This window comes from Pezoporus occidentalis, unplaced genomic scaffold (genome assembly GCF_034315485.1).
Source record: "Pezoporus occidentalis ecotype Australia unplaced genomic scaffold, CSIRO_AGI_Poc_V1 ctg38, whole genome shotgun sequence".
Lineage (NCBI taxonomy): Eukaryota > Metazoa > Chordata > Aves > Psittaciformes > Psittacidae > Pezoporus > Pezoporus occidentalis.
This window is the reverse complement of record NW_026915702.1, coordinates 3,540,959-3,565,876: the sequence shown is the minus strand read 5'-3', so window position 1 is coordinate 3,565,876 and position 24,918 is coordinate 3,540,959. Positions and strand designations below refer to the sequence as shown.

Here is a 24,918-nt window from a genome sequence, read left to right as displayed (position 1 = left end):
GCCGATGACACCAAGTTGTGTGGTTCGGTTGATATGCTAGAGGGAAGGAATGCCATCCAGAGGGAGGGACCCTGACACGCTTGTGAGATGGGCTGATGCCAACATTATGAAGTTTAATCATGCCGAGTGCAAGGTCCTACGCCCGGGTTGATGCAATCCCAGGCACAGCTACAGGTTGTGCAGATAAGAGATTCAGAGCAGCCCTGTGAAGAAGGACTTGGTGGTGTTGGTCGATGAAAAAATGAACATGAGCCAGCTTCAGTGTGTGCACGCAGCCCAGAAAGCCAACTGTATCCTGTGCTGCATCAAAAGGAGCGTGACCAGCAGGTCGAAGGAGGTGATCCTGCCCCTCTACTCTGCTCTTGTGAGACCTCACTTGGAGTATTGTGTGCAGTTCTGGTGTCCTCAACATCAAAGGACATGGAACTGTTGGAACAAGTCCAGAGGAGGGCCACAAGGATGATCAGGGGACTGGAGCACCTCCTGTATGAAGACAGGCTGAGGAAGTTGGGGCTGTTCAGCCAGGAGAAGAGAACACTGCATGGAGACCTCGCAGCAGCCTTCTAGTATGTGAAGGGGGCCTACAGGGATACTGGGGAGGGACTATCCTTTAGGGACTGTAGTGATAGGACAAGGGGTAATGGGTTAAAACTTAAATGGGGAAGTTTAGATTGGATTTAAGGAAGAAGTTCTTTACTGTAAGGGTGTGAGGCAATGGAATATGTTGCCCAAGAAAGTTGTGAATGCTCCATCCGTGGCAGTGTTCAAGGCCAGGTTGGACAGAGGTTTGAGTGGCATGGTTTAGTGGGTGGTGTCCCTGCCCATGGCACGGGGGTTGGAAGTAGATGATCTTAAGGTCCTTTCCAGCCCTAACTATTCTATGATTCTATACTGAGGATTTCACAGTCATACTGAATTGATGCTAAAGGTAAAATACTGATCAGTCTCAAGTGAAGTCGAGGTGGATGAAGATTTGTGACTTACATTTGTCTACAGGTGGATAAATAGACGAGTGTTCCTAGGAACAGTTGAACACAAAGTATACAGTACCTCTATGAAAATTTAAAGGGTGATAGCGGAGGGACTGACCAGCAATCTCTCCTCCTAATCCCAGTCCAGGTTGGGCCAATAACACTTAAGTGGTGCATGTCTCAGTTCTGTGTTATTCCAATGAGTTGGATATAATTTCAAATATTCATTTGAGATTACAAAGATAATAAGAAAGACAGATGAAAGGACAGAGTGAACACAGTTTATATTTTCTAGATAGAGGCATTTTCTTTAAGTATTAACTCTATCGTCTTAATGAAGTGATACAGAAACCTTGAAGTTCCTATACTAACAATCAACGGTAACTTGGAACCATCAGAAAAGGTATTTATACAAAGCTCTCCAACCAGTATTCTCAAAGCTTTTCAGGCAGTTGAGAATGTATGAGAACCTTAATTTTGCCATGGGAAACTACATTATAAAGATCAGGTGATTCACTCAAAAGATTCATTAAGAAGCTAAGGAATAAAAGTCAGTTTTATGTATCCCTTCCGAAGTTGATCAGGTTTTGGTTAGATTTTGTGGCTTGTTTATTTATTTTTTTATTTAAAATGTCATCAAAACTTTCAAGATTTTGAAGAAATCTGTTCTGAGAAATTCGTTGACATTGACCTTTATTACAAAAAAAAATAATCTACTATTACGTAATTGGGATTATTCATATAAAAATAACCATGTAGAGAACTTAACAAAATGCATCCAAAAAAAATTGACATTTTTAATTCAGAATCACAATTGACATAATTCTCCTAAGAAAGAATTTTCTGCTCAAAATTATAGCAGAAATAAGAATAATTATTTATGTCAGTGCTTTAAATATACATCCATATATTCAGTTGACCTCAGAGAGAGGCAGGGAAGAAAGAACATGTTTGTGGGGTTTGTGTGTTTCCTTTCTCCAAGGATTTGCGTTACTTCCTATTACATCTGTTTTTTTTTCAAGCTGCCTTCAATTTAGAATCCTTAGACAGTAACAGAAAATTTTATTTGAAACAAATTACTCAGCTTTGTTCAACAGGAAAACTGCAATATAAACTTCAATATTTAATTTGGGAATTTGATTCAGAACAAGTAATCTCAGGGCAGTAGATGCTGCCAATAAAGAGGGGACTGATTTGTCACATAATACTTGGGTGCATCTGTGATTTCAGTGCACTCTTTCCCTTATAACGTGGCAAGGCAATGTGACAATCTCACCCCAAATGATGAGACATTTATGGGAATATACATTGTTGTATAATTTTGTAAATGTGGAGTAGCCCCTTTAGTCAGTGGATCAACACTTAAGTAAGGTGTTGCTGATAAGAAGAAGTGAAGAGCTCCGCTTCCCAAATTTGATTTTCCTTTTGATGTAAAGGCTCTTGTGCACAAAATGTTCATCAACTGGAAAAACAAAATACATATTTCTCTTCTTAATTCTCTTTCATTTTCTAATACAGCTCAGATTTCTTTCTTTGGAAAGGCCAGATTTCATGTACAAATTTATCACGGGCTTAAAAACCTGTTGTTACACTGCAGAGTTCTGAATTATAATATGCTGTAGTACAATTTCACAGGAATTATAGGTAATTCTGTTTTGTGGGAATGTTTGAAAAGCAAGCACTGAGTGTGAAGGAAGACACTCAGAGTGGATATTGTGTAGACTTTTCAAAAGTGGAAAATAGTGTGGAAAATGTGTCTATGTAGAGTCAGAGACTGTACATACTGCTTTTAGACATAAACAAAACACCAAATAGCCTTAGAACCAACATATAAACAATGAGCTAAGGTGTCTATGTTTGTTACTCTCTCAAATGTTCGGATACAAGAAAGAAAGGATGCCTTTTCTCTTCTTTTACTTGCCAAGAAAGAAGGAACTCTTAGGACGAACAGACCAGTCAGAAGGGCATAGTTTATAAAAAGAGTCAAATAATTGTATTGAGATCAATGAGAACCCAATTCCTTCATGAATATAACATAGTATTCCATGAATATGAATATATTTCTATGAAGCTAAACACACAGCCAGGCATAGACAAGGCAATCAGGAGGCTGGTGAATAAATGCTACAGATACTAGATGAGCAGCAGGAGTTAATACTAAGAATCCATATCATACTCAGCAGGTGTTGATGCAAGTTGCATATGGAGCTTTTTCTAGTAAATCACTCAAATCGAGTGATCACTCATAGTCAGTATGTTACCAGACTTCAGGAAATATGTGAACTTCTAGTTACTACAGCAGTGTGAAACACAAAGGCAGATGTGTCTATAAGAAGTTTGACCCAGCTTATCTCCAGAAGCTTTGTGCATGGAAAAATCATTCATGTCATGTTATTATCACATCACAGTCAGAGTGCAAAGCTAATGTGGCAGACAAAAAAATATAAAGAAAGCTTATAAAAAGAAGTGTAACAAAAAGAAAACATACCAAAAGGTGTTTCAGAAAACAAAGACCTATGCACTGGATAGCATTAACACCCATGCAAACCCAGGGACCATTTGGTAGTACTGATATCATCTGATATCAGCCACGTAAGCTTAGATATGCAAGCTAAAATAAATGCTCTGAATTTTCATTATAATCTTTTACTTCTTAACAGATAGTGTTAAAGGACTGTCACTCTAGGTAGCTGACACTGAAGGGAATACTGAATACTGTCTTGGCTGCAGAAGCAAATAAGGTTTATGCCTATATGAACATGTGGATCTGGGGTGCTAGTGAAGCTGAAGTATCTGGTCAGGAATAGCAGATGTGATGAAGAGCCTGTGGGATACCCATGACTTTTTGAAGCAGCAACTGAAATGAGGGAGAAAAAAAGGGAATTTAAAACAGCAGGATACACCTATGTTTAAAGCCTCTGAATCCCTTTGTTGATAAATAAATTTGCATCCTACTCTATGCAAATACAGCACTTTCTGCCACTAGATTTGTCTGTTCTTCTGTCCATTTGATTCCCTTCCAATCACAGCCTATTAGTACCAGCATAAATAATAAACAAAAGGGAAGAGCAACATATAATAACCTAAAGTAATTACAGATAGCTAGACAGAGCAAACTGCTAGGAATTCTTTAAGAAAAATACACACTCCAAAGCTTTTCCTTAACAGACAAAACATTATTGACATACTGTTGCAATGGATAACACATTTAATTAAAGCTGCAGTCCTGTAAGGCTATTATCATAGGATAAAATAATGAAAATGGAGTGTTATGAAAAGCATATAAATCTCAAAATAAACTGGGGGAAAAACACAAGGTTATAATATAGAAATGAAAGCAGACTCTCTACCATGAGAATCAAATACATCTAGGCAATTGCAGCATATGAAAGATTTATATGCACTCTCATGCACTGATTTACAAAAACTTCTGTCTTGAAACACAACTTACAGTGCAATAATTCTGAGCTTGCCCTGTGATTCCCACCTAAGAATGTTACAGGTTCATCTGCATTTAGACAGTATTCCAAGATAACTGTTTGAGCATCAGTATAAAAAAAAAGGCTTATACTACAAAAAAAATGTGAAGGTAAATGAAAGATTCCTTTCTGAATCTCTAGCATAACACTGTAATTAAGCAAGATAAAATTAACTAAGAAAAGAAATAAAGAATAAATAATATTCTAAACATATAACACACAATGCCATCTCTTTTTAGACAAGTTACAAATATTAAGGAGCTGGATAGGACTGGTAAGTGTAGAGACAGGTTATTTTTCTTTTAATTTTTCTTTTGATATTTCAAATAAAAACAGTAGAAGTAGACCTCTAATACAGAACTATTCAGTAGGAACAGCTGTGCTATCATTTGTAGGCAAGCTCAGGAAAAGCTATTTGTAGAAAGTGCTTGATAAAATATGCTACGATTGTAAGGGGAGGAGCATGGATTTTGAATTCTTATTTCCTTGAGTATTAATTTCAGCAAGCAAGATTAGGCTAGGAGTTAGGAAAAACATTTTAGTATCAAGGATAATCAAGCATTAGAACAGACTAATGAAGCTGTAAAGTCTCTATTACCACTAAGAACTTTTTGGTGCAAGTCAGCAAAGCCTTTAAGAAACAATATTGCATTTTGAAGTAATGGGATGATCCTTGAAGTCCCCTCAACTGCATTCCTGATACCTAATTGTTTATACATGTTTGAGCACTGAACACTACTGATTGTAAACCAGATATATTTTACATAGGTTTTGTTTTGTTTTTCTTTTTGTTTTGCTTGTTTGTTTATTTTTTTGTTTTGTTTGTTTGTTTGTTGTTTGGTTTTGAGGAATTTTTTTGTGTGTGTGTTTTTTTTTGTATGTGTGTGCCTGTGTTTTTGTTTTGTTTTTTTCCCTGGAGTATACATAAAATTCCAGGTCCTAATCACACTGGTAAATGGAGAAGATCACCTGAATTATCGATCTATATATTCTAATATATAATTATTAGGAAGACAACATTTAAAACCCCAGCTTAGTACCTGCTAGTTTCATTTCCATCACAGAGGGGAATTTATCCAGGGTTTAACACATCACTTTTTATCATGATGCCTCAACCTGACTTTTGCTGATTCTAAATGAGCACCTACTATGAAAAGTGACTCTATTTCAAAGTTGTTTTATATTACTCACTATGTGAAGCGGCCCTTCTTCAGATTTACACCAGACAGGCTCAGGTCCTGTAATTGTACACTCCACAATCTTCCCCTTTATCCCACTATTGATGGGGAAATACCTCTATTTGGTTTACATTGTTGAAGGTTTTCACTATTAGTTGGTATTTCTACTAAATGTGCCAGTTGGTATTGCATCAAATTTCCTTCATAACCATATACTTTTAAAGACATAGATTACTGAAATTCTACCATGACTTCCCTCCCACACCCTCAAAATGAAGCCATGTAGCTTTTTTAGCTCTTTTAGTGGAATTACTAGGACTTCAATTCCCAGCCCAGCCATGCTGACCCCATTATATATTTAAGAAGTCACTAAAAGAAACACCCAGAAAGTCCAAGCAGCTTCAAATTAGTGGAAATGCATTTAAGAGGTAGGCCAGTAAATGTAATTAAGAACATGAGGTGAGCAAATTATCTTACCAGGTGACTATTGAAGCATCATATCAAAGAGTATATTTTGGTTTCAAGATTAAACACATGTACTTTCAAATTTTTCTGGTTTTCCTTTTGCTTGTTTGTCTTCTTAATTTTTGTTAATTTTCTACAGATCCCATGGGAAAAGCAGAATTTTTAATGGATGCTTAAAAAATAATCATTTTCTTTAGAATTTTCTTGCCACATGATTTAATGGCTAATAGCCACTCAGTCCTAGTTCATACAAGAGTGGCACAAGCCATTGGCCAGCCACTAGTTAACCCCAGACAGACTCCCTCTATTATTTTCTTCTTTTTTAATAACACTAGCATAACAACTCAGGAACAAGGTGATTTTTAACTATGTAGAGCAATGTTATGTGATGTGGATACATGAATATAGCAGATTATCTTGTCCTTTTTTCTTTCATGTTTCCATCTCTGGCTGCATTCTTTATTGTTATTTCAATTCTTTCTGCTTCTTTTCAGGAAAACCAACTGGATTATACTGGCAAATATCTCAGGAAGGCAGAACTAATTGCTCGAATTATTACTGGAGAACCAGGTGGGGAAATTAGCGTGCTGGACTAAACAGGGACAGATAAAAGGAATGTTTCCCAGAGTTTAGGGAGGAAGCTGATAATTCTTAAGTTTACAAGGCTGCTGTTGTTTATCTTTAATCACTTCCAATTAGTATGGTATTTAGGTATTAGCAGTAGGGGTATTCCTCACTTGAAGGAGAATGTATAAAATGTTATACATAGCTTAAAAACAGAGATAGGGGATAAGTACTACAGTCAGTGCATAGCTCTGATTCATTGCTTAAGGATTCCTTGTGACAGAAAGCATATCTGATCTTCTTAACTTTTGAAATAAAAATTTGCATTCCCCAAAATAAAGGAAGTGCATTATGAAGGCCTCAATGTGTGACAGACTACCTGCAAGTGTTTTCATTACTTATTTTCTTCTTCTTTGTGTCCCTTTTTCCTCTGTACTGAAGCAGCTGCTCATGCAAGAAAGCACTCTTGCTGATATTTTCTGCTTTAGACTTTGTGGGCAAAATCTTACTTAATCTTGTGCTGTCAAGACTGCTAGATACCAGACCTTTGGGAGAACCTAATGGCATAAAGCAAGGTGTAATTTTATATTAAAGATAGTTTAAACAAGGCCAGGTTGAATTTTAGCCTTTTTATTGATAGAGATAGTGGAGAAGTCTGGCAATACCTTATTCTTTCATTTAGGCCTCTTCCTGGGAAAAGATCACATTTTACTCAGTAATATTTCATTTCACAAACTGACCTCATCTACATGTAAATCAGAATGAAAATAAGGCTATAAAAGCAGATATTACAGCTGCTAAAAATGCTCTTTGAACAGAAGAGTTTAGGCTTATATTGCTCTTTAGGAAACATACTGAGAGCCCACCATGATTTCTTTTGCTATGTACTACTGGACATGTACTCAAAACCAAAAAGATACAATTCAACCACTCTTCAGGTCAGTGTTGGTAACATTTCAGATTGGCTGGATTTCTCTTTAAATCCATGGATCAATACCCATTACAGTCTAGTCAACAGTCAACAGTGTCGGGAATGCCATCCAGAGGGACCTTGACACGCTTGTGAGATGGGCTGATGCCAACATTATGAAGTTTAATCATGCCGAGTGCAAGGTCCTACGCCCGGGTTGATGCAATCCCAGGCACAGCTACAGGTTGGGCAGAGAAGAGATTCAGAGCAGCCCTGCGGAGAAGGACTTGGGGGTGTTGGTTGATGAGAAACTGAACATGAGCCAGCTTCAGTGTGTGCTTGCAGCCCAGAAAGCCAACTGTATCCTGGGCTGCATCAAAAGGAGTGTGACCAGCAGGTCAAAGAAGTAGGTGATCTTGCCCTTTTACTCTGCTCTTGTGAGACCTCACTTGGAGCAGTTCTGGTGTCCTCAACATAAAAAGGACATGGAACTGTTGGAACAAGTCCAGAGGAGGGCCATGAGGATGATCAGGGGACTGGAGCACCTCCCATATGAAGACAGGCTGAGGAAGTTGGGGCTGTTCAGCCTGGAGAAGGGAAGGCTGCGTGGAGACCTCATAGCAGCCTTCCAGTATCTGAAGGGGGCCTATAGGGATGCTGGGGAGGGACTCTTCATTAGGGACTGTAGTGATAGGACAAGGGGGAACGGGTTAAAACTTAAACAGGGGAAGTTTAGATTGGATATAAGGAGGAAATTCTTTCCTGTGAGGGTGGTGAGGCACTGGAATGGGTTGCCCAGGAAAGCTGTGAATGTTCCACCTCTGACGGTATTCAAGGCCAGGTTGGACAGAGCCTTGGGTGAGATGGTTTAGTGTGAGGTGTCCCTGCCCATGGCAGGGGGGTTGGAGCTTGGTGATCTTAAGGTCCTTTCCAACCCTAACTATTCTATGATTCTATGATTCTGTGATTCTATGATACATGGCCAGTACAAGATTCTATCAATTCAAGAAAAATACTTGAAAGTCCAGACTGTTTTTTCAGATTCTCTTATAGTATATGTTGGGATTAAAGTTTCAATACTTCTGAGATATTTGAGTTACTGGGAAGGTGGCAAACAACGATATAGTATATGACATGTTTGCAAGAACAGAATTGATGGTGTTTCCTGTGGTTTTGAGATACCAGCCTAAAAAGGCCTTGAAAAGAATTGGATTGAGCCTTGGTGCAGAAACATGGAACTATTCCAAAATAACATAAATTCTCTGCTATTTTGAAGGCAAATGGTTCCGACTTGGTCATTTACTGCTGATCTATATGCTGTTAGCGTGCTATGAGACAAGGATTATGTTGTGGGAGATATAAATTTTTGGTCTGAAGGTAAAGTTCAGTTTAAATTTAAGAAAAATAAATACCAATTAGTGCATGATTTTTAGGTTAATTGGAGTCTACTCTTGCTAGTAAGCTTGGTCATGGGGATTCACAATTCCTCTCAGTCACTTAATGACCTAAACCTGGAAGTGAGCAGTTGAATGAGATATAATGGTACTTTCAATTTTTTCTTGGAAATAACAGTTCTCAGACTCCTGCTACACAATGCAGAACATCACCTGTTTCAGTAATCATAGCTCAATACAATGGGAAGAATAAAAAGAAAGTGCATTTTCCCGGCACAGAGTCACTGACTATATCTTTCAAGACAAAATATTAGGCTAAGTGAATGAGGTGTGCATGCTGATGTTCAAACTCAAAGGTACAGAAGAAAGTGAAGGATAAAAGTGTTTCTTATTCTACAACTGCAAAATACCTTTCTCTGAATAGGCATCTTTTCTGAGAATAGCAGTCACACAGTACAGGAGTATTTTCAGTTTGTGTGTCAAACTCTTCTATGATTATTGTAACCTTTTTCATACCATAGAACTGTTCGGGTTAGAAGGGACCTAAAAGATCACTTACTTTCAACCCTCCTGCCATGGGCAGGGACACCTTCCACTAGACCAGGTATGTAAATCCCTCTTGTCCAAACCCAGAATATCCATTTTAGAGTCTTTTTTATTGCATTCTTTGCACTTTTATTCCTAATTACAGTGCTTCTCCATTAAACATCAAAGAACTTATTCCAAGCATTTCAAAGTGATTGCATGTTTTATTATCTGATTTCCTTTATGTACCTTTGTTGCCTATAAATGTTGCAATGCTTGCTTCTTTTCTATTTTTTTTTAATTTTTTTTTTTAATACTTAAGAACAGTTAAACAAGAAAAATGCTCATGAAAGCATTTTTAAAACTGGCTAAATATTTCTTTCTGGTATTCATGTTAGATGACTAAGGCGAGTTTACATTTTGCAGAAGTTACCTTCTAATAGGTACAAAGATATGAATTAGACTTAATTATGAAAGAAAATTACATACATTTAATATTTAATCTGATTTATGTCCTACATTATTCCCAGTCTCAGTGGTTTCATTCGGTGTCCCCATTGCTTGTCCAAGGGCAATAAAATTCACCTTAATTTTAATCTAGCGAGATGTTAAATTCTAACCATAACTTTCCTTCATGAATATCAAGCATCATATTTTGATTTGATTTTTTTTTTTTCTTTTTTGTGAAATGATACAGATTTCTGCAAGAAAAGTTTCTCATCTGCAGTAAGCTCCCTATTTTCAGCCTGGCCAAACAGGACATCAAAGTAAGTATTTTTGCATAGGCAGAAAAGCATTTGCATGTATAAGTAACTGTATCATGATTAGCTTTAAGTAATTTCCTTCATCTGCCTTTTGCCTCCTCTTTCTTATAACTTTCTGGTTGAAGGTCTAAAATTGAGACCATTTGTCTCTGAACATCCTCAGAATGACAAATATTATAGTTCTGATATTTCAACCACTAGAGTAAAAAAAAATCAAAATGCTAAATTTTTAAAGTGCGAATATATATCAGCCTGATTCAAGCAATGTCTCAAGCCCTTAGTCTGGTATCAGTCACACCACAGTGAGTCCTTTGGCTTAAAAAAGAGTTACTCTAGCTAGTGAAAGGAGAATGAATTTTATTCTGAATTTTAATTACTTTGAAGAATGTGGCAGTGTTTAGTTGAGCCTGTGCTGCCCATTTGTTTCATGACTTATTTTACTCAAGAGAGCTCATCCACATATTATACCTGGGTGTCTCTTCAAGGGAAAGTGTGATACAGTTTGTAAGATAATTTTCTCCATTGTCTATTCTATGCAGACATGGATGAATATTTCACCAGGATTCTTCAGAAACCTATAACAGAAAATTTGCAAGTCAAATGATTACCAGTCCCTTACTTAGAGATGTCACGCACCTTTGCTCCAAAATGTTATTTGAATGACTTCCTAGACTGCTTTAAGTTTTATGTGGTATTTCAACCATTTTTCTCATAAATAAAGATTAGACTGTCTTAGCTAATGAAATATAAAATTAAGTGATTAAACTGTTAAAATTGAATTTCTTACTTTTTAATCCACACTGATGAACCACAAAGCTCAAAAATTAACAAAAAAAAAAGTTCTGTTTTTTAGCTTAGAGTATTCTGAATAGATGAAATAGAAATCACAGTACTGTAAAATTTGTCTGTTAAAGCATGATGTTATCACAGATCTTGTTTGTCTGTTTGTTTTTAAATCTATAACTCAGGCAAATACACAGCATGCAAAAAAGGAAAACCCTGAAGGAGTTCATTAGAGGGTATGTAAACAATGAGTGCATATCACGAGTACGTGATCCTGCAGTAAGTATGTGTGCATCATCAGATTTCAAAGTAGTACAAATCTATTCCCTTCTGCTCAGGTGTGGAAATACATCTACATATGCTTTACTATAATATTCTGCAATTTTCAGTCCAGGTTCAGTCATTTATATAGGGAGAGATTTTCTTACTTACAAGACTTCATTTTAATACACGCAAAGGATGATGCTCAAAGGACTGCAGGAAATGTCAGAAAGCAAGATTCTGAGCTATGGCAGAACGATCTAGAGAAGTATTTTGTATTTAGGACATGAAGAGTCTTTGAAGACGTGGCAGGGAACCACTTTGTTCCTATACAAAGTTTCCAATTTTCTGACTGAAAATCCTAACAACGAGGTCACAGAAGATGACAGAAACACTGTGAGTACGCACTCACTCCAAAAAAATACTGAATGGGTGAAGCCAGGTCATGTTTACCAGCATGTTCATCTTTCCAAAAGAAGTCTGTATTTGAGATGAACCTCAATGTCTGTAAACCTAGAGGAATGATATTTTGCATGCATATAGCACCTTCAAAATGAGAAGATTCAAAATTTCCTTATAGTAAACTATTTTAATTAAAATGCTATTTCTACCTATATACCTCTTTTTTACTAGAAATCATGGCAGATTGGTTTTGCCTTGTAAATTCATACTTTTGAAATATGTGAAAATAATTTTCCCCATTTATTTCTTAATTGGATGAATAGCTGGGTAGGGCAAAAATAGTCTGTAATCTTTTGGTCGAGTGGTTTCATAGGGAAGATAGACCATTCATGATCTACGACTGAATTAAGGTATTAATCATGATATATTAATTGTTAGTTTCAGCCCTTACATGGAATGCAGTTTTTGTCCGTAATTTCTGTAATGTTCTACAGAATGTCATAACAAATCTTTAAACAAAAAGTATCGCACTTTCTGAAACTAATAGAGAAATTGGTTTGCATGGCTCAATGAAGGTCACAGTATGCATCGTAAGAATTACTGAAGCTCAAGAAGATGAAGCATTTCTTCTGCTCAGAGCAGGATGTTCAGGGTAAGATAGCATGCAACCATGCATATCAGAAAAAGAACTGTAACACAGTGTCCAAGAACAAAACTCTGAATTATTTTATATTATCAAGTAGTATGAAAATACAGAATATGACATGACATGTTCAGAGAAACAAAGATTATCATAGCAATACTCAAAGTTATTTATATCGACCATTCGCTTATATCAGCAATGTAAATAGTACTGTTTTCCAATATTTACTTATAAGTCAATTATTACATCTTAATAGCACAAAAAATATTCCCAACATGACAATAGCACATTTTTGTAGTGGATAAACGGTTACAAAAGGAGCATATTTTTCTCTGGTGATTCCACTTATATAGATGACTAAACTTTGCTGTCAACCTTGTGAGGTGAACCCAGACCCCATTGTTAACAGTTTTGATTCAGCTGTCTAGAAACCAGTTTTCATTGTCATTTGAGAGTCCTACCTTTCTTTCCCTCCAGGTACTTGTCTTAAAGATTCTGTCCCTGTAAGCACCCTGCCATATTTGCCAGGCCTGTGTGAATGACTTGAATGACTAAAACATTTCAAGTAGCAGTAGATCTGCATATGTAAGCAATTGAATTTATTTTGCACAGTTTTAAAGAGAGCAACCCACAGGATACTTTTCACAGGCATTATCCATTAAGAATATCTGAAAATGTAAAAATAGTGCTAGTATTAAAAGGTTTTTAAGTATAACACCACTAAAAGCATATGTGTAAACAAAAATACAAATGTTAACCATGGGAACTCTCTACAAATTAATGAAAAACAGCAATGTATATTTACTTCCAGTTAATTGCAGAGCTCATCTGGTCCACAACACAGATATACAGAAAAGATATCATTTGGTCTTTAAGACTTTAAGGTTTTCATACACTTTTGTTCATCTCCGAAAAGAATATCACAATAATTCTGTAAACTATCTTGAGTTCCTCTACATTCTGACTTACTTGCCCACAGGACAATTATATTTACATAGTGAAACTGATATGCACTTGAATTGTTTTCCAGCTTTTAGTTTAATTTATCATTTGATATTGATGTGACCTACATTAGTCAGCTAGAAGTCAGACACTAAAAACCAGGCCGGCCACCCAAGCTTCTCTCAATGAACAAAACAATTCTTAGTAAGAACCACTCATCAGACTTGGAGCTGTAACTCTTAGAGTTCTCAATTAGGTAAGTGAAAATTAGGGAATTGCAGCTCTTCAACTATTTGCAGATTTTGAAGATGAGCAGAAACATGACTTTGCTTAAAAAAGCAATTTTAATGATCAAATGTTATACACACATCTTTTAGAAAGTTTCAGAAGTTTGTTTGGGGTTTGTTTGTTTTTTTTTGCTTGAGTTTGTTTGAATGATGCACACATCAAATTAAAATATTTTCTGTCTTTAGGTTCTGAAATTTATGATCCAAAACCTTACCTAAAGGGTAATTTATGATGAACAAAATGATGAAAAGCTATTTGTTTACAATTATCATTATGTATAAAACACATCATGACAAATTAAAAATGGAAAATTCCTGATTTCCCATTTTCATCCCATTGTTTCTCTTTTAAAAAATAGTTTTTCAAATACTTAAAAATACTATTGAACATACTGAAGTTTTGATAAGCAGCTGAATTTTTACTTTTGGATGGTGAGTAATATGTACTGAATGCATGTGCACTGTCAAGGACTCTTGCTTTGGAAAAGACAGTTTTACAGTTCTATCTTCAAATCTTAATTTGATTTCTTCAGATCTGTGGTACATCAGACCACTTTTACCTCAAATATATCAACAACAATTATTTCCCCATGTAGCGACTGCAGAAATCTGAAAAATATTGTTTTTTTTAAGACTGAACTTAACATGAAGGTAATTTCAGTTATATATATTAATTACAATTTATGATTTATGTAATACCATAAAGCTTCATTGAAATGTATATAAATGAGAAAAGTACTATTTACATAATAAAAGGAAGGTCATAGTTAAATTTTGTGTTTGAGGTCAACAGAAACATACACTTGAAAGAATATACCTCATAAGCAAAGGGAAATGGAATTTTCCTAACATGTCCTTCAATACAAACAGTCTCTTACTTTTCATGCAGTTGTCCATTATTACACATGAAAGAGATAATCACATTGCTAATAAAACTTTTAAAGCCATTCTGTCGGGTTCTTTCCAGCTCCAGTATTACAATGTCTCCTTCTTTGGCAGCACCACATTCCTACCAAAATATTCACTCAGGATTTCCCAGTCAGATAAGTTTCACTATTCTCTATGTGCAGCAGTTAACCCTGATCTTCTGTTAACCTTTTTACTTAGTGTTTTATGTAGACACCCAAAATAATAACTGTTTTATAAAGGAAATATTCTGAAATGTTATAAAAATAGAGCCCGGCAGCCATTAGATATTTTTTTTAATTTAATAAGTATTGAGTCAGCTCCATACTTCATTTTTTTTTATTCAAATACTATGAAATGCAATGAAAATTGAAAGACAGATATTATTCATTGCAATCTAACTATATAAGTACTTTAAATAAACAGGTAAAACACTGTTCTCATTTAAACTGAGGACTCATTATATTGGTACTATGAGTGAAGGGCCCTTTGATTAAATGAAGGTCAGGATTTTAACTTACAATTCAAAGAGAGCATAAGATAATCTTTCATAACATAACAATAAAAGAAACTAACATATTGATTCTATGAACATGGGATATCACTGTAGTGTTGTTTGTATTTCTTTTTACCTTCTGCATCGGTTAATCCTACTCCCGACTGCTTTACTGGTTCTTGTCCATTCTGGCTCATCTTCCCTCTGTTAAAAGATACGGTCATAGTGTCAGTAAGACTGCAAAGAGATCAGATCTAAGTAAATTATACACCCAAGCTAATGAGGCTTGGTTGTCTGCAAAAAGACAAACCTCACAGGTATTTCAAAGAAAACAGTATGTATATGTATCTTTAATTTCAAGAAAGTAAAGTGGACAATGGTTCTTTTCTGCTGCTATTTGGACAGATCACAGAAGAATGTGATTTTTTTTTTTTTCCTCGTCTGGAGGCAATGGAAATCACATCTTGCTAAACCTGTATATTCTTTCAAAATGGGGCCTTCAGGTGTTGTCTGCTATGTGCCCACCATCAGCCTGGGATTCTGCAACCAGCCTGCACAGTTCCTCTCCTTATTTTATCCTGTTATAGTGAATGTTGAAATATATAAGGAATCAAAATTGATATTAGGTCTACAATATGTTTACTTCAAAGGCAATGCATGATTGTGTTCAATATCTACTTTTAATGATGCTTTTACATTGCAGTTTAGGGTTTTGCATAAGAAAAAATTTACTTCTTAAACTTACATTAATCTTAAGGTAAGTTTAGTGGAATAAATCATGTTCTCGAGTTTCATATCTTCTCCACTGGATGTGCAAAATCCAGAAAAAAGCCTGGATTACAATCTGGATGTCTATTTTTAGGTAATGAAAGTTAAATATCTTTAAGCTTTTCTATAAGCTGTCTTTAAACATACTTGTTGCAAACTCTAAGGCATGATTATAATCACTGTCAAAGCCATGTTTGCTACTATGAGATATTTTTGCTTCTGTTTGTCTTTTTTCCTTAAGACTCTGAAATGCTGTGATAGAAAATATAAGGCACTATCTTCAGATGCATGTGATTTGTTTGGGGCTAAAGAGTCAGTGCAATTCTTTGCTACCAAGGAGTCAGCTTCATGCTTCACAGCAGAAACAGAAGCTGTTCGAGTTCACAATGAACTGAAAAATTAGTATAAAATGTCAATTTTAAAAATTATTTTAAATTCAGTTTTAACTGAAAATTAATCTTGTCTTCTTCTGTGAGGTAATCCTTCATGACGTATGTTACAAATATGGTACAAGAATTATTTATCTCCATGTTTCCTTACACATTGTTCTGTTGTTTTTCACCTTTGAATTCAAAATTAATATAATTTTACAGATACAAATGGCTACACAATACAAAGCTATAGACAATCTGGTCCTTATTAGAGGTGATAGCAGAAATAACTTTCAGAAACATTACAGCTGGATAAGAGTCTTTTAAAAAATTATCTCCCAAATAGAAAGACTTGACAAGATTTATTCAGCTGTGTATAACTGTATATAATGATTAATTTCCCTTGATATTTATAACTATTTAATACTGGCAAGTACTCTAATTAGTTACCTTATTAAACATTTCCCATAGTGTCACCATTGAATTCTTTTATTTTGCTTCATGAGTAAATGTTCCTATGGTTAAAGCATTTTGACTAGAGTTTAAAACTCAGCCTATCCAACACTTTTTCTATTGATAGAGCAGAAACTCTAGCAAGTGAAAGGGCTATACATAGTGCACAGAGAATACAGTATATTAAAGGAAAAGCCTTACATTCTTGGGATGGGGAATAGATTATTATCTCCTGTGGCACTGCTGCTGCTTTCGCTATCCATGCTGTATCCACTGCCAAAGCTACTGGCTGATGAGCCAGTGGAGACAGAACTTTCTGCAGGTCGGTGATTAGTAGACCTTGCTGTACAGGGTGGGAACAATGGATTATCAAAAACCTTGAAAGATATCTGTACCATCCATGTTAAAGAAAAAAATTAATTTATCAAAATTATAAGTTGCAAACGCTTTTGCTTTTTTACTTTACATTCTAGTATTGTGTTATCATCTTTCCCAGATATTATTTTCACAAAGAATAACCTGTTCTAAATCAAATAGTATACCACCACTTTTTTTTTCTCCAGTCATGTTAATAGTTCAAATCAACAGCCTGAAGGAAAAAAAACAATGGGTTAGATTAAAGTTTCAGAAAACCAGTTATTCATCTGAAAGATTTCATATGGTAATCTTTTGAAAATGAAAGTCACAGTGAGCCTTCCTTATATTCCTCATGAAACATTCTTTGCATTTGGTGATTTTGAGAAGGAGATGAAGCTGAAGGGAAATATATGTACACCATCTATTCTCACAGAGACTGTATGAAGACCTCCATCCCTCTTCAGACGTAACAGAGCTACTGCATTATATTTCTCAACTGCTCCTACCTATCTGGATCTCTCTTACCACATACCTAGAATATTAATGCACATATTTTGATGGGAGATGCCTTAATGTCATTTAAGGCCATTTGGTGTAGAAACTGTACACCAGCATGTGTTACTTTTATTTCAGATGCCTTATTTTGTGTTTTCTATATTATTGTACAATATGAATAAATCTTCCAGTATTCAGCCGTTAGCAAGTTGAGAAATATAAACCAAACAGGACACAGTGACATTACACATAATAATTAATACAGGAACAATAGAGTAGACATTATCATATTGAATAACACAGTTGTCTGGGAATATTAATACAGATTTTGGTTTTTTTTGTTAAATGTCCTCTCTTATATCTGCTATTATCATGTTTCATCTATTTCAACTGACTGAATGTACATACTGAAGATAAAAAATATTTTTTTGTAAAGTTAGTTTTCTGTGAATACTTAATGAAGTTTTATGTTATTTTGGTGAACTGTGAAACTTTAATGCAAGCATTTAAAGATGTTCTTCTTTAAACAAGAAATTGGTCAAATCTCTAAATGGAAATTACTTCAAATAAGAGCCAGAGCCCCAACAGTATCTTGCCTTAAACTGGCAACAAATATTTTTTTCGTTGGACTGAATGAATAATATTTTTGTTGAAGGTGATTCACTGAAACTAGAAGAGAAGAATGTTATCACATCTCATCAAACCTTAAGCCAAATTGTGAATTAAGACAGAACTACTCTGCAAAGTGATTTTTCACTGCTAAACCGAGCTCCCACATCACCTTTTTTTAAGCCTCTATTAGCCTCCTCTGTTTCACTATTGCCTACAGGCACAGAAGGAATCTATCAGTTTAAATTATTTTCAGACAAAAATGTTCTTCAGCTCTATTTTATGATTTTATACATTGATCATAGGTTATCTTCCTGAATGTTAATAAATCTAATAACCTGTAAAATCATGATGTTATTAACAGATACTCTCAGTATCTCATCTGAAGAGAAAACCACTCATATTTTCCAGCAGAGACCCAGAGCACAGCACTGTGTCCTGCTCAGGCAGCTGTGAGCAGCGGTTGCTTCATCACTTTCAGTTTGTGATAGTGAATTCCTATGACTATGGTGACATGTCAGCAAACTGGTTCTGGGAAAGGTCGGGCAAAAGCAAGATTTCAGAGAAGAGAGGTAAAACTCTCCTTTACAATGCATTATTGCCAGCTGCCCTCTATTCAACAGCCTGAATGAGGGATATCTCGTGGGTGTCACAAACTAATCCTTAACCTTAGTTCTTATAGTGTTTATGTGGCCTGTACAACTTCTGGTGTTTTTTGTTTGGGATTCTGAGGATTTGTTTATGTTATTTAAGTCATACATGTGCAAGGCCCATGGAAGCCAAGGCAGTATTATGCCAGCACAAAAAAAACATCTTTAGTCCTTCCCTTAGGCGTAAATTTTCTTCATGTAGCATGGAACTTCATAACATATGTGGCTGAAAGGGTGGTTCATAATTGGGCTCTTATTTTTATTGAGTTTGGTGTAAAAACTAGTGACTGAAGCAGTTTCTTTACTGGTGGATTTCTAAAACCAGTAAACACCTAGAATTTAGTTCAAGCCAGAAAATCTTGAATTAAACCTTTATAAATGATTTAGAAGTTTTGCCACATCTATTTATAATCAAAACATAGCTGTTTCTTTTGAAACAGATTTATCCTGATGATACATTCAGTATGATGTATTTTTAGTTTCTCTGCTGTTTTCACTAATTTACATCTTTTCCTATACTGATGCCTTTTCCCCCCATAAGATCTCTTGGTGAATGGTTATAATGGATCCAAGTTTAGATTCATGACTGGATTTTGAAAATTCTGAATTTTAATATTTTGGGGTTTTTTTTCCTTGCCTACTTTATGAAAGCGACGTACTACAGAATCAGTTTGTGACAAGATGAAATCCACAAATAGATTTACACCTGGTTTTGTGACAAATTAAGAATCTGGATACAAAGACCTCCATAACACATGAGACACACATATTTTCTATATAGCTGTATTTTTACAGAAAAATCTGGACCTTTAAGCTTCTACAGCTGGTTATATAGGAAACTTCCAAGTTCTGCAGATGTATCAATGCTTGCTGCCAGGCAATAATTTGTCTTGCGGTTAAAATAACCATGGTTAGATTTATACTCTGCATTGAAAGTCCCTGCTCACGTGCAAGGGACTAGTTTGTACATTCATTTGCAGCCTTCCCCTTTCTCTTTGAACAAACACAAATGTTTTCTTAAGAACTTTAAGAAGAAAGTCTGAATTCACTGTGGTACTCCTCTTGTTTTGCTAGTCTGTGTAAAGTTTATGAAGCTGTATGAAGACAGGCTGCGAAAGTTGGGGCTGTTCAGCCTGGAGAAGAGAAGCTGTGTGGAGACTTCATAGCAGCCTTCCAGTATCTGAAGGGGTCTACAAGGATGCTGGGGAGGGACTCTTCATTAGGGACTGTATGTAAGGAAGAAATTCTTTAAGGGTGGTGAGGCACTGGAATGGGTTGCCCAGGAAAGTGATAAATTCTCCACCCCTGGAAGTGTTCAAGGCCAGGTTGAACAGAGCCTTGGGCAACATAATCTAGTAGCAGGTATCTCTGTCCATGGCAGGGGGGTTGGAACTGGATGATCTTAAGGTCCTTTCCAACCCTAAGTATTCAATGATTCTATGACTCTAAGCCCTGTAAGTATCAGAGCAATTGCCACCATGGTTGCCCGGTTGTGTTGCTACCAACATATAGCACAAGTAATTAAAGTGAGATTAAAGCTGGTTCACTTCTCAGTTACAAAACTTCTACTTACAGATGCCTATGTTAAAAATGCCTAAGTTCTCAGGTTTTGACATCAAAGGTTCTGGCAGGAGGTGCCTTGATCTGTAGAGAGTTGAATAGTTTCGCATGGGTTCATTCTGGTCCAAAGGTTAGAATCTCTTCTAGTATCACAGAGGTACCTGATACTATAAAGTATAGTCTTGCTTTATTTAAATCTGCAACATTTATCTGAATAGGAACTTAGGCAAAGGAAAATGCCGTCATTTAAGTATACAGAGTATGGAAGGATTGTTTCATTGCTTCCTTGCCCTTTATTTTTTTCAAATTACTTCCTGGTTCTTAGGGAGAAAAAAAGACTTTTTAGAAACAATTAGTAAGCTTAGGAAACTTTTTAAATACTTCTCATAGGCAAGACCTTGCTGTCAATTGCATATGAGGCATATGAAAATCTTCCCTTTTTTAGAGAAAAGTGTCTTCAAGTCTTAGCAGATGGAAGAGACTAAGCTTAACTGAATGTCATTACCCAGCATCATCATTTGGCCACTTCTGGGGAGAGAGGAGATACCACTTCCCTCCCTCCAGCCCCTTCTCCATGAGCTTTTTATGCAGTTTATCGTGTTGCAATTTCAGTGATGTGTGGGCTGCCCAGACATTGAACTACAAAGAACCCAAATTAGAAATAAAAGTTTAAAACTCTAATATATGCTGCTTCTTCTGAAATAGTGCAGAAAAATACAAAGCTACTGTTGTAATTTGATTTAATTTTCATCTGCTAATATTTTAGCTGGTATTTCCCCCAGTGAAATGAAATGTTCTCTGCTTGGAAGGTGTAATAATGGGTAGTTATGTCATATTTAGTAGCTATCAGTGTGGTGTTAATGCTGCCTCTAAGTGATGCTGCTTTCCTGTCTGTTGTACAGGATGGGATGAGCAAAAGTTTCAGCTCAACCATTCTAGCGAACAGTATATAAATGGGTTGGAAGAGGTGTTGATTGCCTACAGTAATTCTTGCAGAACCTAAGAAAGTGGATCATAATGTTATACTTGCTGAAGGATCAGGGTTTCTCAAGAAAACAAGTAAAATGGTTAAGCAGATTCCTTTTGTTCTCAGTATTTTATAGCTAAAAAAATCCCAACGAGTTTTCCTTTGGCAGAATGATATTTGACCATGTATTCCCTTACGTTTTCTTGGAAAAGAATAGGTGATTCAAGAAAACTGAGGCTAGTACTGACCTCACCTTTCAGCTCCATTATTTTTTTTTAATTTATTGTTTTTTAAATTATTAGTAGTCATAGTACAATATTAGTTGAATGTGTCTATGGCAGAAATATGCTTTCGCTTATGATTTGGCCTATGGACCCCGTTAGAAAATAAATCTTTATAATTAAGGAAAATGTACAAAACTTGTCCTAGTATAAAGAAAATATTGTGTTATAATCAACAAGAGAGGAAAGAATGGAAGCCATAGGATTTCACTTAATTTTCAGAAAAGTCTGTTTTTGTAACAGAGAAGGTGCTTTTTTAGAACTTAACATAAGAAGGGATATGGATAATTCACACAAGACCTATAGCCATGACCTGTCAAATCTGTCAACAGCAAACTGGAAGCAATCCAGCACTGTCAGCCACTCCAGCCATTCTTCTACAGTGAATGGACCTTTCTTTTTTGTTTTAAAGACTTAAATTTGAAAAATAGGACCATGCTGTTCTGTGGTTCCTCTGGATAAAACAGCAGACTAAAGTAGAATTCACTTCTGAGCATTATACTGTAATTGTTTCCCTTTTCAGATACCTGACCAGGTGCAGAAATAAAACTGTCAAAACCCACTGGGAAAGAAAGTCCTATTTCTGAACAAAATAGGGGAGGGAAAAATGCTTTTGAGTTTGCATTCAGAATTAAGTTTTGAGTATTCTCCTCTAGTTGCTTGAAAAAAAGCTGTTCTTCATAACTGGTGGCCTTGTGAGAAACTGTAGATGACAAAAAATGCTGATAACAACATGCTGACTCATCTCAAAGAGACGCAAGCCTATGGGAGCAGGTGAAATCACTGATCTGCCTTGGATAGTTATCTGCTGACCAACAGACAGGGCATGCCACACATAGCGTCTTCTGGCAGAATTTTGTCTGCTCTTCACTCTCAAGTTAACTTGTATTTCAAGTGCTTAAACCTCCAACTGCCCCCATATGCCAGTTTACCTGTTTTCATGAAGGGTTTGATAGGACTGAAAGCAAGTACTGTCCAGGCTTAGTCTGTTTTGCAGTGTAAAACCCTTTTGTTGGGGCAACTAGTTGCATCTTTTGTGAACTGTCATTAGAATGGACATACATTAATAGCTAGTGATCAAAAACATATACCTCTGGTAAGTTCTGAAAGTTTCTCTTCCTCACTCTTCCTCATATTGAATATTATTGTATATTATTCCTCACATTTGTATATTAGACACAGCTTTGGCCACACACAGAGCAGTGATATTTTGTGAAATTTCAACACAACTCTTTACAGAGCTATTTACGATTTGAAGTAATAGCAGAACAGCACTCAAACTGTGGTGATAGCATTCCTTTTCCCAGCAAAGCAATTCTGATGAAATAATTTTCTTCCATGTGCTCCATAGGATTAGACTACCATATAATAGACTTTTGAAATAAGTTATCAAATGAAGAATCTGAGCAATTTCCTGAAATTACATGTCATCTTAAAATGGTGGAAGAATAAATAGCAGGAACAGTCAAAGCAAAGTGTGCCAGCTATTAGACTGAAACAAGAATCAAAAGACAGCCTCAGATTATTGGTATCTGTGGAGAGTGGGGACAAACTGTTCTTGTTTTGATAATGATTCTTGGAAATGTATTATTTGTAGGAATATGAAGGTCCATTTAACTTGGAAATTAAGAGACTAGTGAAGCTAGGCATAGACCAGCTTTGGACAGTGAATTACTTAAAGTGTGAAGGAAACACCCTAAACTACCTTAGGAAATTAAAACATGGCGTTGCCTATTGAAAGTGTGAAAATGGGTATAGACCTAAGAGAACCCAAATAAGCAGGTATTTAAATTCATAATCATATCTAATAAAAAAGATTTATAGAACCTAGGAATCAATTTCCTTTCACTCAACATTGTTGCTAACACCAGTAAATAGAACTTAGTGATAAGGAAAATTCCTATTGATTTTAGTTTCTTACAGCTAAGCATCTAGAAATTACACAGCCCTTGCTCAGATCTCTATCATGGATTTAATGTGCTAGCAATATCTTGGCTTTCATAGTAGACATTCCTCTGCACAGTAAAATCACTTGGCACAAGTATTTAGAAAGTAGTTTCCTTTTAGTGTGTACCACAGAAAAGCTTCTGTGTCACGATGGAAAATTTACAATGTAGAAGATGAAATATTTCTCTCTGAGATGGGAGAAATAAATAGGTTCTGGGTTCATGCATTAGCTTTGGAGGTTTTCCAGAAAATGTGATTTTAAATTCCCAGAGGTTTGGGGCTGAAAAAACCTTTTCTATTATTGAGTAAAAAACATAGGAGAAATAGACAGAAACTGCTGTAGAAATATACTGTCTGTATTACCTTAAATGGTAATTCAATAGGTATGTTTGGACTTCTAACTGAAACACATGGTATTGGAAGTCACTACAACCAAAGTATATAGTTCATTCTTTTAAAACTATAAACTGATTTTGAAAAGGCCTTTTGCATAAATTCAATAAATAACTATATTGCAAATGCACCTACTGTTTTATATGCATATATCCAGAGAACTGATAATTTGAATATCTCTAACTGCTCACATATTAGAAGAACACTAAAATTATTTTAAACAAAAGTGACCTACCAAGAAAATTCCATATAATGGAATTATCCTTCTGTTCAAGAAATTACTGACTTAAAAGGAGGTGGACCAATTTACACTATCTCTAGAACTGACTAATCTGGTGTATAAACTCTAATACACAGATTTATGTTGAAAGCAATGTGCTTAATTTTATGGGAATGTGTAATTGGCAATGATTCATACTTTTCACAACAACAAAATCAAATTAACTCAAACACAGGCACTGCTCTCTGCCTCTGGCTTGGATCCCCTGCAACTCCTGCCTTCAAAAGTTTGGCTCTGAAATCTTATTGTTCCTTTCTGAGGGGTGTGACGGGACTGTGTATTATGCAATTGGTTTCTTTGCAAATCACACTTTTATCTCTCACAGGCAACAAGAAGATTATACTTCAGGGTTTAATTTTAATGAAATGCTACAGTTGAATATTGGCTTTTACAAAGGTGCTGAACAAAGACCAATGTTTTTTGTTGTAGCTTCAACTTAATTTTAAAACAGATTTATTAGAATACATGTTTTACTGTTTAAAATGAATACAGAAATAGTTCAGTCCAATAAACTTAAGCTGATGCAAGTCTTTTGCATACACAAAATATAATATGTATACCATACGTGCTGGGTTTGTTTATGATTTCATTTTTACTTCTCATCAGACATACAAATAATAACTGACGAAGTACATCCAGTTGAAAAGATCCTAGGAGTCAGAAGCAGAGAAGATTTCTTGGGGGCATTCCAAGAATGACTGAGGGTTCTTGTTTTGTTTTATTTTTTTCAAGTCCCAGTTAAACTAAAAGAGACTAAGTTAAAGGAGGAAACTCTGGGAATTCTCACAGGTAGAGAAGGGATGAAGATCACTCACAT

The 24,918-nt window shown here is 35.6% G+C and overlaps 1 protein-coding gene and 1 long non-coding RNA gene across 5 annotated transcripts in view; one reads left to right on the top strand and one right to left on the bottom strand.

Moving 5' to 3' along the window:
- PCLO (piccolo presynaptic cytomatrix protein) overlaps window positions 1-24,918 on the bottom strand; it is a 358,200-nt gene that overhangs the window by 32,400 nt on the left and 300,882 nt on the right. For all 3 annotated transcript variants that reach the window (XM_062631954.1, XM_062631955.1, XM_062631956.1), the window contains 2 exons: window positions 16,764-16,905; window positions 15,107-15,174 (listed from right to left, as the gene is read on the bottom strand). In XM_062631954.1, coding sequence (XP_062487938.1) covers window positions 15,107-15,174; window positions 16,764-16,905 — 210 coding nt within the window. The remainder of the gene's footprint in view (window positions 1-15,106; window positions 15,175-16,763; window positions 16,906-24,918) is intronic.
- LOC134170534 (uncharacterized) overlaps window positions 1-24,918 on the top strand; it is a 37,302-nt gene that overhangs the window by 10,323 nt on the left and 2,061 nt on the right. The window contains exons 3-6 of one of the 2 annotated variants that reach the window (XR_009967293.1): window positions 6,588-6,663; window positions 9,483-9,565; window positions 10,184-10,253; window positions 15,674-15,727. This is a non-coding gene — a long non-coding RNA (uncharacterized LOC134170534). Of the gene's footprint in view, window positions 1-6,587; window positions 6,664-9,482; window positions 9,566-10,183; window positions 10,254-10,375; window positions 10,700-15,673; window positions 15,728-24,918 lie in introns of those variants that run through there. The other variant, XR_009967294.1, reaches the window with a different exon arrangement.